The sequence below is a fragment of the Triplophysa dalaica genome, chromosome 10 (genome assembly GCF_015846415.1).
Source record: "Triplophysa dalaica isolate WHDGS20190420 chromosome 10, ASM1584641v1, whole genome shotgun sequence".
Taxonomy (NCBI): Eukaryota; Metazoa; Chordata; class Actinopteri; order Cypriniformes; family Nemacheilidae; genus Triplophysa; species Triplophysa dalaica.
This window is the reverse complement of record NC_079551.1, coordinates 9,737,698-9,754,041: the sequence shown is the minus strand read 5'-3', so window position 1 is coordinate 9,754,041 and position 16,344 is coordinate 9,737,698. Positions and strand designations below refer to the sequence as shown.

Sequence of the window (16,344 nt, the reverse complement as noted above, 5' to 3'; positions counted from 1 at the left end):
TCACCCTCACTCAGGTACAAAGATATTTTGTCGAAAACTTAAAAACAAAAAGATCTTAATAATGTTAATGCGGTCTATTTTCAAAATTATGAATTAATAAGAGTGTCAATAACATTCTGCATAACATCCACTGTTCCATGAAACCGAAAGATTTTATTTCCAATTTTTCACGTTATCATTTAAAATTTTTAAAGGTTCATTAAACAAAATAAAGAAACACTTTTTTAAAATCAAATAGGTTTATTTAAACTGTTGAAGTCATTACAGTTGATTACAGTGTATTAGATTTCCTATGACACCAAGGCAAAATAATTTATACACTTCTAACAAGGTCTTTGAGCATCTCTTGGAAAAGCACACATCCAGACACTATACATCACAATGTATTTAGGATGACTTCTGAACAGTCTCTATCAGAGTATCATAAAACAAAAAAGAAGCCTTCACATCACTTCCACAGACTTCATCTAAATATAGAATCATCGTGTCATTCTCTTCAGTGTTACATTTAAAAATTAGGCTAACAATATATAGAGTTAATTATCCGAGTAGCCAAGGAAACACCTCAGCACTTGGTCCTTTAGGGTTAGTGTGACGATGAGGGAAAAAAAAAAATCAGTAAATTAGAGTCAGAACGGGTGGAAAATACACATTGTTAGTCTTGCTAAATGGAAAGTTCTCAGTCAAACAAAACTATGATATTAAATAGTGTTTCACCAAAATAACTGGAACAGTGCAATTATGTGTAGGAATAAAACAGTTAACCAAGCAGCTAAAAGATTATGATGATAAAAATGAGCATGAACATTAAGTCTCACAAAAAAAATTATAAAGCTCCTGCCAATAAAACCTCCAACCACATTTAGCCTAAGCAATATATCTAGAATTACCATGTCGCTGAACAATCGTCGTACTAGGCTTGGTGTTTTAAGAAACTTCTGTGCACTATGATTGGTGAAAGAACCCAAGACGATAAAATCGAATCTGTTTATTCCCACAACAAGGGATTTTCGCTAAACACACACATCTATATCGAGAATACGATCATGCACTTATCCCCTCGCCCAAAACCACTTTATAAACATCAGCTGGCAGCACAAACACCGATAATAAAAGGAGACCACTTAATATCAAGACATTAACACTCGAGCAAAAGGATTCGCAGGGGATTCGCACTATAATGTGCTACTCAACGCTTCGGCAGTAGTCATCAGGATACCTGAAACGATACATGAGCTCAGCTGAATGTTGTCTTTATTAAAATCGAATAGTAGAGAAATACGGGGTTGTATGGTGTGGCCACTACTCACATCTTAGTTGGAGTTTCTTTGACGGACATTTTTGTCTTTGTGGTTCGTGGCAGAGTTGCTCTTCCTGAAAAACAAGATTTTTCACAAGTTCACTCTGATGCGTACACAGACTTCCTGAGCAAGATCGCCATACAAGGAACTACGGTGTTGACTTCAAAACATTACGTTTTGTAGAGAATGATCTGCAATACAAACTCATTATGTAGTCGCGAATGGAAGCAAAACACTTACAGTGGGGCAGATCCTGAGTCCTCATCTATAGGCATCAGGGAAAAAAGAGAAAACGAGATAGAGAATCAGTTAAAATACAACATTTTACAGGGGTTAAACATACAATCATCCTGTCAAGAGACTTCTCTAAAATGAAGCGGACAGTTTTAAGAGGCGGGGAAATAACCATAACATTAAATCAGATGGCCCAGTAAATGATTGTATATTGTGACTTATCTATAATTTAGTCAAATCTAACCTTAAACTGCATGATTGATCTATGAAGTTATCTACAAGTATTGCTACTAGCATATACAGTCATCACTTCGAAATATGATTCATGCAGACCATGCGACCAGATTTTTTTTTTCTTAAAAAGGACACGTTCAGTGGTTTTCAGCCCAAAGCTTATTGTAACAATTTAGTCAAGTATCATTGTTTGTAATACAAACTCACCAACAGCTGTAGTATAGAGAGAGATGCTGTCCCTTTACTACGTCTACAGAAACTTGTCGCAAAAATGTTGCCAATTCAACTTGGTCGCCAAGTTGTTCTTCATGGCTCGTCTTAATTTAGTTGCTATATGGTTACAAGAAGGTTCTGGGTGATTGCTTCCCTTAAAAACAAGGCATCAATGATATTCTGGTCTACAGATATGTCTTGAAGTCTAAGTTTTTTTTGTAGTTTCCGTCTAATCATCCGCCAGGCGCTTATCTGAAAACACCAGATGTGAGAGCGCTTTTGAAGACTTCTGTATTGTTTTACCGTCATACAAGTAGAACGTGCTGCATTTTTCAACTCCCTACAACTAGAATAAAGGCTCAACCCCTCACTAAACCTAAACATTGTTTTTTATTATTTCTACAACAACTGGCAAGATTGTGCTACAGACAATTATACACAATAAGAAACATTTTAAGGATGGGCTAACAAACCAACAAACGTACTCTTTTTTTTTTTTTTTTTAAAGAACTTAGTGTAAAAGACACCTTTGCCCAGTCGAAGGTTTTCATGCAGAGAGTGTATCCACACACTCAGAACAAAGTAGCAGTCAGAGGTGGAGTTATACAACATCACCCTTAATGTCATAAGGGTGCAGATTCTCAGAAACAAATGAGACCCAGGAGAAAGCACTGGAGTATTCTGCTTCTGCAGATTACCATGCAGAGAGAAAATGATGCAGAGAGCATGCAAGGAAATATAACATGGACGTCACCTATAATGTCACCTTAGTTGTTATGCATAATACCTTGACATTTCAAACCCATTTGAAACCGCAACATGTCAGACTCCGCTAAACCCTTTCACTGGCTACATCAGAACCAATAAATAACTTGCTTAATAGTCAAAGCTAACACAGAGTTAAATTATTTTGTTTAATTTTCTGTCTCTGACTGCCAGTGAAGGAGTTGTATGGTTCAGCCCATCTGGGAGTGCATTCCAACTCCCCAAACCACCTGTTTAAGCAAATCCACTTCAGTCTGACATGCAGTTTTGGAACACTTACCACAACGTAAAAGCAGCAGCGAACAGAGAAATAAACAATGTAAATCATAAAAATAGACTCTGGTAAGGCGCAGCCATACACTACAGCCAAATAAAACAACGAATACAACATCAAACTGAAATGGGAAAATACAAAACATCCACTGAAATTTCTACGTTCACAAAAAAAAAAGGAAAACCGTTACGACGTGAACGGTTGTTGCAGCGTACCGTCGGCGATGTCGTCAGGCTTTCTCCTCTTCTCGTAGATGAAGATGATGGTGACGAGGATTATTACCTCGGCGACGATGCCGAGGAAGGGCCAAAGGGCAGCCAGACGGCTGCGCACGCGCAACAGGATCTCATCCTCTGCTGATCCCTGATCATTTATGCCGAGGCATAGGTATTTGCCCATGTCGCCGCTTATATCCAGGTTATTAATGTACAGAGTGGTCTTGTTGGGGGTGTTCTTGATTTCATACTTATCGTCTGTGCCATTGGAGATGGCAGCCTGTGTGTTGATGAGGGCAGATCAAAAAAGGGAACATTTTCAACAAGTGAGTTTACCCTTGATGTTATACATTAAATGAATATGCATTCTGATAAAAACATGGTCTAAAACAGCAATTAACTAATACGTTAATATTAAAAATACATTCTGTTGATAACAGAAATAGAATTAGGAGTTCAGTTGGATTTTTTTTCATAAATTTTAGTGCCGTTTATTGATTTTAACATTTATTGTAGCCATTCAACAGTATAGTTGAGAGCCATCATGACTAACAGGAAGGAAATATACAGAAATTGAATCAAGTTCAATTTCTGTAATCCTAAATACAGAAGAATTCTCATTAAAGCTACAAAGCACATTTGATTCTGATTTTCTTTTGTTCCTTGAGTAACATTAATGTCAGGAGTCAAAGCCAGCAGGTTTAAGAATGCGAACTGTAACGCTAGACAAAGGATGACAAAACAAACGGATGCTGCGTAATGGCGTTAAATATTTTTAAAGCGATAATCAGAAATTATTTTTGCATGCGTTAACGTTTAGAATACAGTTTTTGTAAACAGTCCAATTAAGCTTTTAGTTACCTTAGAATTTCCATCTTCAGAAACCTTGTACCAGCTCCAATCAGTAGGCAGTGGGTAACCGCTGCCCACACATACTAGAACAGCCCTGTCATTCTCATTTCCGTATTCAGAGTGTTTGTATGCTGCAACATGAGGGGCAGCTAACAAAGAATGTAACAAACATAGAGTCACATACGGGCACAATGGTAAACTTTTGCACAGACACAGGTAGACAATTTTGAGAGTTATATCTGCAGATAATGATAGTTTTGTTGTTTTATTAACTCCCATAGACTTAATTCTAAAGATCAAAGTAATATTTCTTAACTTTCTGATTGGTAGATTCATATGACAATATTTATGCTAGAGATGCACCGAAATTTTGGCTGCCTAAATTTTCAGCCGAAAATGGCATTTTCTGTTTCGGACAAAGGAAAAAGCTGGCCGAAATAAAAGCCAAAATATTCAGCGCCCGCGCCCCCTTTAGAGCTCGCCATCACTCTCTCATTAGCCGTTATCGAAGGATGATCATTTAAGCACGCCATAGTCTAAAACTAATACATATAACAATAAAAGCTCAAAACCAGCGAACAGAAAATGACACGCAAGCATGGTGTGATGCGCGACTGCGTGAACGGCTTTATGTTTGTTTATAGTCGGAGATCAAGCGCATTTTCATTTCGGTGCATCTCCAATTAATACTGAACATCATACAGTTGATATTTCTTAACATTTTCTAGATACAGAGCACAAATTCATTGCGATTTCCTGTCCTCTTTTGATTGACAGGATATATTTGCCCTAATCACTGGTTGTTTTTAAACTATCGGTGGATAGCATGAAAAATTGCCGTTACCGAATATTGACCATCGAACGATATATCAGTTAATTTCTCTACTAAATATACAGTATATCCTGAAGCTAAGGAGTCATTTTTTTATTGTGCAAGCTCTTATCTCAGCTTAATATGACAAAAACAACAATATTGCAGTATTGTTATTCACAGTATACTTGTAAAGTAAACAGTTCTTACCTTTAACCTCAATGGTGGCATTGACCTGAGGTTCCGTTTGGAAGACGCATGCATATATCCCAGAATGATGGTAGTCAATCTTACCAATTCTGTTCATGTGTGGAAGTAAAAACAATAAAATTAGACAACAACCATATAAAACTATTTTTATTTCATGGGCCAACAGGGAGCCTTCAACATAACAGAAGTGCTCTACCATTAAAGGCAAGAAAACACACAACACAAATTTAATCTAATATCGCTAGCCCTCTTAAGGTATAACTTAAGTAACATAGCATTAAGAAGGTTTCAGAAAACCCAGTCCTGATCTCTGTAAAAGTAAAGAGCTTTTACAGTGTGCTGCTAAGGCATCCCTGTGGATCTTTTTCCATACCAACAGGTGTCTCAGTTCTTTGCTTCAATGGGAAATAAGGTCAGTAAGCGTAGAGCACCGCAGGGTGTTAACACTGCTACTGTTAATAGTCACGTCAACCATATTTAATAACAAAACCTTTCCCAGATTATTACATGATTAACAGACAAAACACTACTTTGTGATTTTAATTCTATGTATTTATTGTAGTTTAAAGAACATACTGGTATTCAGTGTAGGGAACTTTAATGTCCGACTTGGAGGCATCAATGACCTTGCCATTCCTAGTCCAATAGTGGCCTTTGATTTCAGAAGAGGGGTTGGTAAGGTTGCAGCTGAGAGTGGCAGAGGTCTTGTTATTGACCTCAGATGGTTCAGTCATAATGAGTGCATCTACACAGGAATAAAGAGACAAGTTACACCAAATCCACTATGCAAAATCCAATATCATTATATGGACTGTTTAATGTTTTACTACACATAAATAAGTAGGGTTGGGTATCGTTTCAGTTTTTCCCCGATAACAGTGCAAATAAATACTTTTAAAATGATACCGGTGCTTAAACAGCGCCTAAAACGATATTTTAAAAAAAAAGAGCCACTAAACACCCATGGGTGACATTTAAGAACAATATATTCAATTTATGTTCAAATAATTAAAAACCATTTCTCAAATTCACGATTAAAGTTTTAAGTGAATGTGAAATGAGCATTGACACTAACATTGAAAGAATATTTACAGTTTACCCTCCAGCTACAACAAAATGCCGTATTAATATGGGCAGAAATTGTGTTGAATACATCAAAAGATTAAGTCCATTTACAGAGAGCCTTCTAGGCTACATTATATGTGCATCATTTTAAAAACCGACAGTATGTGTGATGAATAAGAATAATTATATGCCTAAACATGCAGTCAGAGTAAAATGCTTGATAGACTGATGTCTTTCACTGTTGTGTCTCACTTCCATTTGACAAGAAAGACTTTACGGTGTTAAGAACAAGCTCCATGGCACGCAGCACGAGCTTCATTGATTTAAACACACTCAACAGTTTTATTGTGATTAATTCAACATGCACATGATGCATTTGTAAAGCAAAGATTATTCGCAATCTGTTTACCAATTTATAAGATGTGATGAATTTGTTTTATTGGAGCTTTCTGACTCATTCACGTGAATGAGGGCAAACGTCTCAGTCAGCATCTGACAGCAGACACTCTGAATTCTGCGTTTTTATTCAATTGTTACATACCGGATATATAGGTACGGGTTTCGATACCCAACCCTATAAGTCAGTTAAATAAATAAAAACTATAAGTCTACCAACCCTTGAATGAAGTGACTGTTTTAAAATTACACAATTTTGCATTTCAAATTAGATACAACAGAATGATTCAGAACATTCTCGTTCAGATGTTCACTACAATGTGCACCTAACGGCACATTGTGATAGACAACACAAAGGAAGAGCAAAGGTATGTTTGGGCTCTTAGCTACAGGGAAACATAATAGAACAAGCCGTTTTATAAAGTCCCAAGACTGGAAATGTTTTTAAGACCATAAGACCCTTTTACAGCAAAACAGTAGGCTTCTTGCAGATACGTGTACGGAAATTTACTTGGGTACTTACTAGAAGGTTAAGTAGTGTTCTAAGACGCTGGATACCAAAAGGTTCAACCACAACAAAAGATCCTTCTGATGTTCCAGTACAATTAAAACATCTACTGAAAGACACCTTAAGTAATCTGAGCCCTTTTTCAGAAATACTTTACAATTAGTATAGCTTTAACACCAAGCATTTAACACAAACACTAGTATTAGCATTAACACCAAGAGCAACGCTAACAGGCAACAATATGGTAAAAAAGGCCTCAGATTGCTATGAAGAAGAAGATTAGAAACCGTGCTGTTGTATGTTAGCCACTCTTCTTGGTGTTTGGTCGAAGGTAAACTAGTGGGCAGAGGGTGAGGCAAGGGAATCTGAACCTACATCGTGTCTTCTACGCTAGTGGAGACAATGCGTTTCTGCCTCCACAATGTCACTCACGTTCAATCACTATAACGTTCGCTTGAGACCGAATCCACTTGACTTTCGGTGGGTTCCTGAGGTCATTCCGGTCAGGATCATTGGATGCACGGCATTCATAAACTCCCGTGTCGTTGAACGTTAGGTTGGTGAGGAAAAGCGTGCTGGTGGAGTGGTGGACATAGGTGGCGTTGATGCGTACGCTGTCGTCTCTTGCCCCTTCAAACAGCTGAGTAATGATCTCATCTGGCTCCTCACCCTCTATGAACCACCACTGAATTTCAGGGATGGGGTCGCCAATGACCTCACAATGCAGCTCTGCACTGTCCTCCATCAGTTTCATCTGAGACATGGGCGATTTTAAGAAGCTCGCTGGGTATTGAATTTGACCGATGAAGCGGGCGAATCGATTGGATTCGGGTTAAGTGCGAACAGTTCATTGAGATGAATAATGATTAGAAGCAAGCAGGCAACAGCAAAGAACAGAAGAGAAAAGAAAAAGAAAGAATGTTAGAATGGAAGACATAAAACAGGCATACGGCAAACACAAGTGGATTTGGGGTATCACCATGTGAGCCCAAATCCAGGCACACATGAGTGTTTCATCACTTTATGATACCAAAATCCAAATGTCGAAGAACAATAGAAGCAGGCACTTAAATACAATGAGTTAAAGCATGCATTAAAATTCAGTTTGCTAAGCATATCAAAATGTAAATGAAAAACAGAAAGTATGAAATTCACATGGTATGGAAAAATGAAGAAAAGCAATGGCGATGACCAATATGCTGATGACATTGATGCCTTTGATGTATCCGCCAACTTTGAGTTACAATGCCGAAAGGTGTAAAATAAAAATAAAAAGGTTTTCTTTGTTCTTTTTTTATGTACACTTGTGAAGACCCAAGTAGCACGTTTTCCAAAGAATAACATTTAAAGGTTGTGCCGTGCTAATACCCCATGGAGAACGTGCACCGGATTTCTTCTGATCACCTTAGAACAGTACACACCCTGCACAACACAAGTATGTGCCTAACAGTTTTGTAAAAACAACCCTCAACATCAATGACAAGATCTGATGTGCTGTTGTTCTTCTTCCTGCGGTGTAGCACATGTTGCACATGTTTTAAAACAAGATTAAGGCGCTCCCATTTCAATTTTTTCATCTCGCTTCCACGGGAGAGATATTTGGTCTGTTAGCCAGGGAGGGGTAAAAACATTGGAGGTCCACATTACTGCACTGTGACTCCACACATACCTTGGGCCTGAAATAACATGTGCCCTTTGAAAGCATACAGGCTTCATCCATTTGACCATCATACAAAGGTCACCTATACAACATTCACTTAGTAAGCAAAAAAATACATACATTGGTGGTTTGGTTTGATTTAATGTGTTTATATAAGCCGGACATACTGACCAAATATTTCAAGCTTTAAATATAAACCCCCTCATTGGCCGTCAACATAGTGAGGTCACCTAAAGTACAACGACTTGGTCCAAAGTCTGCCGCTACTAGATAATTTACTTATTTAATCTGGAGTAGTCAACAAGTCAGTAAGTTTTCTTTCTTCAGTGGCCTAAAGCTTGTTTTAAAATCATCAGAAAAAGTTTAATTTCTTGGCATGGTTTAAAGTGCATTGCTACAGGAAACATTATTCTAGCTAAAAATGATGAAACATTCTGTAAACGCCAATGAAAAATGATGCCATGTTTGCCATTTAACTAGCTCACAAAGATGGTCTTTAGATCATTTAGTTAGCAAACCAAAAGACATATTTCCAACACGGCATTAGCCAAGTGGTTCTGGTTGATCCCAAAGTGTAAATTAAATATTTTCAAAAACAGATCACCTTGCAAGTTAGTCAGGAAAACAAATGCACTGTTAATTGTTGTAACATGATAAAAGGACCCTCATCTAGTTATGCTGGGTCTGGGTGCATGCTGAGAAACACATTTTCGACATTGCAAAATGGCCGCCAACATGGCACGTACACAACAAATGCACAAACAAACCATTGTTTGTGTGCTCATTCACCTGAAGGTAAATAAATACCACGTTCTCCAACTCAATAAGCAGAGTTATGCTGGAGAAAATCTCATTTTAATTCTGATCTGTGCATCCTATCTGAGGTTTCTCCTAAGCATTTGTGCCACTGGGCAATGCAGGCACACCAAGACAAAACCTGTTGCTCGAACTAAACCTGATTCTATGAAAGAGGTCATTTGGAACAACTACTTTCCTGTTGTTTTGGGGAAGTGCTTGGACTTATCTAGAAACACAATTTCCAATAGGGGCAAAAAAGAAACCACTATTTCCCTGTTGTTTTGGGGAAGTGCTGAGCCTTACGTAGAAACTCAATTTCCAATTACATGCATGAAGCCAAGTTTGGATTTGACTGATCATTCATTAGCTACTTTAAGAAATGATGTAGCTAGACCACATAGAAAAAAACATTCTGCCATTATATTTTCATTATGTATGCAAACGAATTCACCCAGGGCACTGGAACAATACTGCGCCCGGTCTTGTATAACTAGCTTATGCATAAGGGCAAACTTGGTATTATTTTCAAAGTAGATGGTAACTGCTATAACAAAGATTTAATTTTCTAAAGAGTGATGTCGTGCACATACAAGTTCAGCCGGGTTTACATGGATTTTTGTGCGTGGGCCATTTACAGTGATGGTACATTATAATGAGCTTAAGCTAAGCCTTTTAAATGACAAGGAAAGACTGAAAATCGTTGCCCAGATACAGGCTGGTATTTATCACAGTTCCAATTTACCAGATGATTGGACGAAACACTCTTTCCCCAACCTCCATTACACGATTACAGGGGAACAATGGCCTCAATATGGGACATTTCCCAATTGTTTTCACTACTAATGTTTCACTAGATTTGCAAACTACTGCACAACTCAAACTAGCTAGTACCGGTTTTATGGTTGCCTGCTGCTTAGCGTTTAAAAAAAACCATTCCCTACACTAGATAAAAGGACATGCCAGGCAAAAGTACGGACTTATTAACCAACAAAGCCTGGCGGAGACATTCTGGTCGTTGAGCCCCATTGGAACTTAATAATTAAATGACATGCAAGGGAGATCCACTCAAATTTAGGAAATGTATACATTTTAAGCCTGCAACAAAAGTGAGGATTCCATGTCGTTTACCGTGAAAGCAATAGGAAAAAGTACTTGAGGTCATTTAATACGTTCATGTTTCATCACACCGTTGCTAACAATTAGCTTACGTTAGTCAATTTGGCCAAGATCGTAAATACACAATGTTAACTCTCGATAGATGCATCAATGTTTGAAATGATTTAAGAGATGATCACTTTTTAATAATATGAATCTTATTACTGTAAAACACATTTTACAAACATATCAGCTGTTGCTATAGCTCGATGAGCTCGAGTCGTGTCCACGTTTGACAGTTTGCCGATGTTTTCCAACGGCATTCGCAGCTTCCAACCCTTTCAAAGCGTTCGTTGTCAATACATTTCGCTTGTTTTGAGGTTATAAAAAGTGGTGTAAACTGCTTGCTTGTCGTCAATGGTCGTGTTTGCGTCGACATCCATGTTAATTTAATAGGCCTGTGGAAAACGAGCTCGCGAGCGAAGTGATCAAGAGAAAATTAAACGCCTTACCTGTCCGTGCATCGGCTTGGAAAAAACACGACAGAACGGCAATAATACCGCCGAACAGCCACACGCTTCCACTCCTTGTCATGGCGGCTTATTTTAAACTATGTAACAGTGTAATGTTAGGTCTGTTTACAGAGGTAGTTACGACCCGAAGCCCACGATGAAGCCTCGTCGTCCTTCACTTGTTCCAAAGCGCACACGAGAACGCGCACGTACGCGGGCGAGACCTTTTACGTAATCACGTCCGGTCTTTAAACGAAGCGCCGCCCCTTTTGTCTGTATACAATTATCACACCGCTCACAAAACCTTTAAGTATAAGGTAATGTTTAATAATAATAATAATTATTATTATTATTTTTATGATATATATATATATATATTTAAAAGAGTTATAAGAAAGGCTGGGCAAATCGCGATTATTCGCATCCAGAATAAAAGTTGAGTACTGTGCATATTAATGTTATATTTATAAACACACACATACAAAATTATAAATTTGGGAAACGTTTACGTGTATTTATGTTTTTTATACATAATTGAAATTGTATTGTTCATTTATATAGACATTTATTGATTTCTATGTTTATATTTTTCTTAAATATATACATGTGTGTACGTATTTATAAGTCCCAAATTAATTTGCACAGGACCGTCATTTCTACCAACCATTCTTGATCCAGTGTAAACAAATAAGTATATAATTCATTTATTTTATTTTTTTAATCATGTTGTTTTAATAAAAACAGTGATATCTTTTAATAACAAAATAATATAAAAATAGGAATTTAAGTCAGTGGCAAATATCAGAATCGGCAGTTGTTTGTTAACGTCGGAATACATGTATATTTGTACAGTATTTAAAAAAAATAACGTTAATTCTAAGTGCTGTAAACTGTTTGATACCTATAGATGCGTAATATTGCATTGGCTAGTAGGCCTATCTCTAAAGTTTGTACAAGAAAAGTGTTGGAGGTCAATTTTATATATCCATGTAAGTGGTATCCAATGTTTTCCCCAGTGTTTTTTAATCTTTCACCAAAAGCGATGCATACTGTACTTATCGTTGGCTTTTTCCGTTCATTGTGTAACTGCGGTTCAAAGAATGTTCCTTCCTTGAGGAATTATATTCCATCCATGTGAAGCTATTTCAGGTCACTTGCTGGATCCTTAAGATCAGCGCATAAAGCACTCCTCATTATTTTCTATGTATTTAAGCTGTTGCCAGCCATATTGTAGAAGTTTTGAATGTGCTTTGGTACCTCATAACATGATGACGACAAAAGTCAAATTTAAAACATGAATCTAACATATATTACTTTCTATCATAATATCATGTGTCACACTTTCTGTTTCTGTTGCTTATCATATTTTTCTCAATGCACAACACAACAGTTTGACTACTTAACCACACAAACAAAAGTGTAAGTCTAACACATAAAGGCCTTGAATCCTTTATATTGGATCCTGCACTCCAATGCGAAGTGCCAATATAAAGCCGATCACAGTCCAACAGAACTAAATGGCCTAACTAATGAAAAGAGAAACAAAACACAAAAGACTACTAACCCAAACCGTGAGAGAAATATATTTACAAACAGCCCTACTAATATTAACCATTTCCAATATTTACTATACAAAATGAAACAACATCAGTAATACCAACAATCCTCAACAAACAACTCACAAACCAATAAACAAACGCACAAGTAATCAAGTAAAAACAACACAAATCAGTGATTCTATACACAACACATTTTAACATCAGCATTTAACACAATGTCTGGACAATCAAGGTCAGCTCCACCTTCAGGCGTCAACCATCTGTTTATATCCTGGCGTCTCTGTGCTGTGACTCTATTTACGTTTTAGTTTGAGCCACATACAATCACCAGCAGAGGACGCAATTGTTTTTTCCACAACCGATGATGGTCTTGAGCAAGACTGATCTTTAGGGCCACACAACACTCAACGTTCACAACAAGTTATAACAGCGTTCTTATTATTGTAGATAGCAGAACAACATATTGCTCAAAATACACATTTTCAAGATCTGTATACAGTACAAGATGTATTGGGTGTTACAAAACATGAAACCATCACATTCTGAAATGTTTAATTACATGAATCATAAGTTTGGCACCCTGATGCATGGACTCTGCATCTGCCTTTTAAGTTGTGTACTTATAAGTATTATTTCATGTTTAAAAGGAAAACCTTGAGACTTTTGAATTGAAAGGCAATACATTATTTTCTTGGACTGTTTCTGGAACAGTACCTTGAGCACAATCCCATGATGGTTGTAGAAGATTTAATGACCTCCAGAGACATTTTACACATGACTCCAGACCTCATGGCTGTTTTGAAGGCTACCTATTGAAGTGCCTCCAGTTCGGAGAAACAGATCACAATCTTGGGGAGTAGGTAGGAGTTTCCGCATAATTGTATCTCAGCCAATCCCAGCGCCCCTGTCCGTTTTCCTGACTGTGATTTCAGATATATTTTTTTACGGTGTGCGCTCAACACGGTGATCTGGAACAAAACACGGGAAAGTTTTACAACTGGGAATTAGTGTCATGACAATTATGCAGCATGATTTTCTATGCTTTCAGCAGGCCAAGGTATTTCAACAGGCTTACGAAGCGTGGTAAAACATTTACAGATTTTAACAGTAGACAATGCCTTGTAGAGTTTATTATACAACATCGTTTTGCTTTTTAGCCTGTTTTGGAATTTCATTGCCAATGTGCATAAAAATACTTTGCTCCGGATGAAGAACTGTTACCAGAGCCGAATCATAATAAGTTAGAGAAACCTTCCATCCCCAATTTCTCTACAGATACGTTTGCAGCAAACCAGATTCATTTACAAAGATTCAAAGAATAGTTCATCCTAAAACCTTATGGCCAGATCATTGAGTCAGCACTGAATCACACTGTAAATGAATCATTTAGAACAGTTCAGGTTTCATTGAAAAAAACAGTTTGTTATAGTAAGATCAACACTTTTCTGGTGATTTGTTTGTCATTTCAAAGATTCGACAGCCGCAGGCGCCATCCACTTCAATACATAGAAAACAGGAGCCGGGATATTCTTAAGCAGGACGTTATTGTTGCCTATAAGATAGAAAAAAAGCATCACACAAGTTTGGAACAAAATCAGGGGTTAGTGAAAATCACAGATTTGTATTTTTTGTAATCATATTTGCTCTGTTAACAAGGTTGTTCAGTTCATGATGTGTTCAACTGTTGCAGTAGGCCATTGGGTAAATTTCATCTGATACGTGTGGGAGCCCTGAATGGAGGAATCTGACAGCACAGACGCTGCTATGTTTGCACTCATTAACTCGACTATTGTATCCACTGTTCCTCGTGCGACACCCCCACGTCTGAGTCTCTGAGTTGTCGTATTTGTGTCTGGAGAGTACCAACAATTATTCAGGGCCATTGAAATGCACTTGATGTGGCCTCTCCTTTTGTGCATGTGTTATTTATTCACTCGCTCCATTATTCTTTGTGATTTTAGTTCAGCGTACAAGAAAGAAGTGATGCGTTTCACCAAATTGTTCTGTCTTAAAGGGATTTTTCATCCAAATATGGAAATTCTGTCATTATTTACTCACCCTCTTGTCATAACAAACCTGCATGACTTTCTTTTAAATGCAGAACACAAAAGAAGATATTTTGAAGAATGTTGGTAACTGAACAACAGCGATACCCATTGAGTTCCATTGTTTTTTTGTCCATACTCCGAAGTCAAAGGGATACAAGTCATACTGGTCTAAAATGATGAAAGGACGAGTAACTGATAGAATTTTCATTTTTGGGTGAGCAGTCCCTTTAAGATGTGCTCTCAGATTTGTAACCAATTGTGTTTAGAATAATATGTTGATATTTCATGGACACCTGTCATTCTCACTTTATCCAGAGTATGATAAATAAAACATTCTTCCCTTTCAATCGCAGGCAAACACGCCAGACTGGGACGTCCCGGGTTTAATCCTTAAGTTTAGGTTAAACAACTGGACTTAATCATCAACGCTCTTTTGTGGCAGTCAAGTATCAGATGGAAGAGTTATATAATGGGATATGAGTTATCCACATGGAACCAGCTGGAAACCTTGCATCATACAGTGCAAAGAAAACACACCAACATCATCATTTATTCACCCTTATGTTTTTCAAAACCTGTGTATTACTAGAACACAAAATAAGATATTTTGAGAAATGTCTCAGTTTTTTGTGTCATTACGATGGAAGTCAATGGGAGCCAGTGTTGTGTGGTTACCAACGTTGTTCAAAATATCTTTTTTTGTGTTCTGCAGAAAAGGAGATGAGGAGTTTTCATACAGGGGATGAAAAGTCAGTATGAGTAAATGATGAAGACATTTTATAATCGGGTGAACTGTCCCTTTAACACATCTGAGAGCCAAACAGGCTTTGTGCAATCCAAGACATCCTCCGTCTGGAGTATTTCTCAATGGACCTTTTCCACCTTACTTCTGCGCTTACCAGATTTGTTATTTGCTAACACACGAGGGCCTGACAGTCATAATGAGACAAACACACAAGTAGCCAACAATTTTTGTGACACTTCAGCGATTAGTTGATTGATATGTTATGACTGTGATTGACAGAACGAAATGTTCTAACATGCTGCAATGTTCTTTTGTTTATGATGTGTGCACCGTTGCTCCCGGAAACATCCATCGTTGGTGGCACAGGGGCCGTGGTGAAGCTAGATCGCTATCGGCCTGTCGGAGAATATTAACCAGAACAGTCAATTGGACTTGGTCAAGCCTCAGTACATTAAAAACAATACAGTTGCTCGAGACTAGTAATGACGTTGATGGTGGAGATAAGAGGGAATGCATCTGGCTGTTTTTGTGGTCGGCACGCCAGACGTCAGTGGGGGGGTTGAGAAGAAGGGCACTGTCCAGCAGGCAGCTCATGTTTCCAGTTTTCTAAAAAAATAAACCTCATATGAGATATAAAAATGCTTCAGATGTCAATAATAGGACAATTTAATTACAATCCGTGATTTAGAAACAAAGCTAGAAACAATACGTTTTTTTATAACTTTGTTCAATTCAAATGCTCTTTGCTTTTAACCAAACTTTTTCATCTTTTACTCACTCTCATCTCATTCCAAACTTGTAGAACTTCTTCTACAGAACACAAAAGAATATTTTCTTAAGTGTTGACCA

The 16,344-nt window shown here is 37.5% G+C and overlaps 1 protein-coding gene across 2 annotated transcripts; it reads right to left on the bottom strand.

The window, feature by feature from the left end:
- Positions 1 to 220: 220 nt before the first annotated feature.
- On the bottom strand, positions 221 to 11,360 carry bsg (basigin). Of its 2 annotated transcripts, none has more exons than XM_056758634.1 (8): positions 11,144 to 11,360; positions 5,686 to 5,854; positions 5,110 to 5,198; positions 4,098 to 4,237; positions 3,237 to 3,516; positions 1,542 to 1,554; positions 1,311 to 1,374; positions 221 to 1,219 (listed from the first exon to the last, which is right to left on the bottom strand). In XM_056758634.1, exons 1-7 carry the CDS (start codon positions 11,223 to 11,225, stop codon positions 1,314 to 1,316), a joined length of 834 nt encoding a protein of 277 aa, XP_056614612.1. In that variant the 5' UTR covers positions 11,226 to 11,360; the 3' UTR covers positions 221 to 1,219; positions 1,311 to 1,313. The 2 variants fall into 2 exon arrangements, with proteins under 2 accessions (XP_056614612.1, XP_056614611.1); XM_056758633.1 differs by having other exon boundaries at positions 1,542 to 1,566; positions 11,144 to 11,359.
- Positions 11,361 to 16,344: the final 4,984 nt, after the last annotated feature.

Coding starts and splice junctions, on each gene's coding strand:
- bsg (XM_056758633.1), bottom strand. CDS start 11,225: ATGACAAGGAGTGGAAGCGTGTGGCTGTTCGGCGGTATTATTGCCGTT. Junction 5,855..11,143: donor CCAAGCCGATGCACGGACAG/GTAAGGCGTTTA, acceptor ATTCCTGTGTAG/ATGCACTCATTATGACTGAA. Junction 1,567..3,236: donor GCCTGACGACATCGCCGACG/GTACGCTGCAAC, acceptor TGATGCCTATAG/ATGAGGACTCAGGATCTGCC.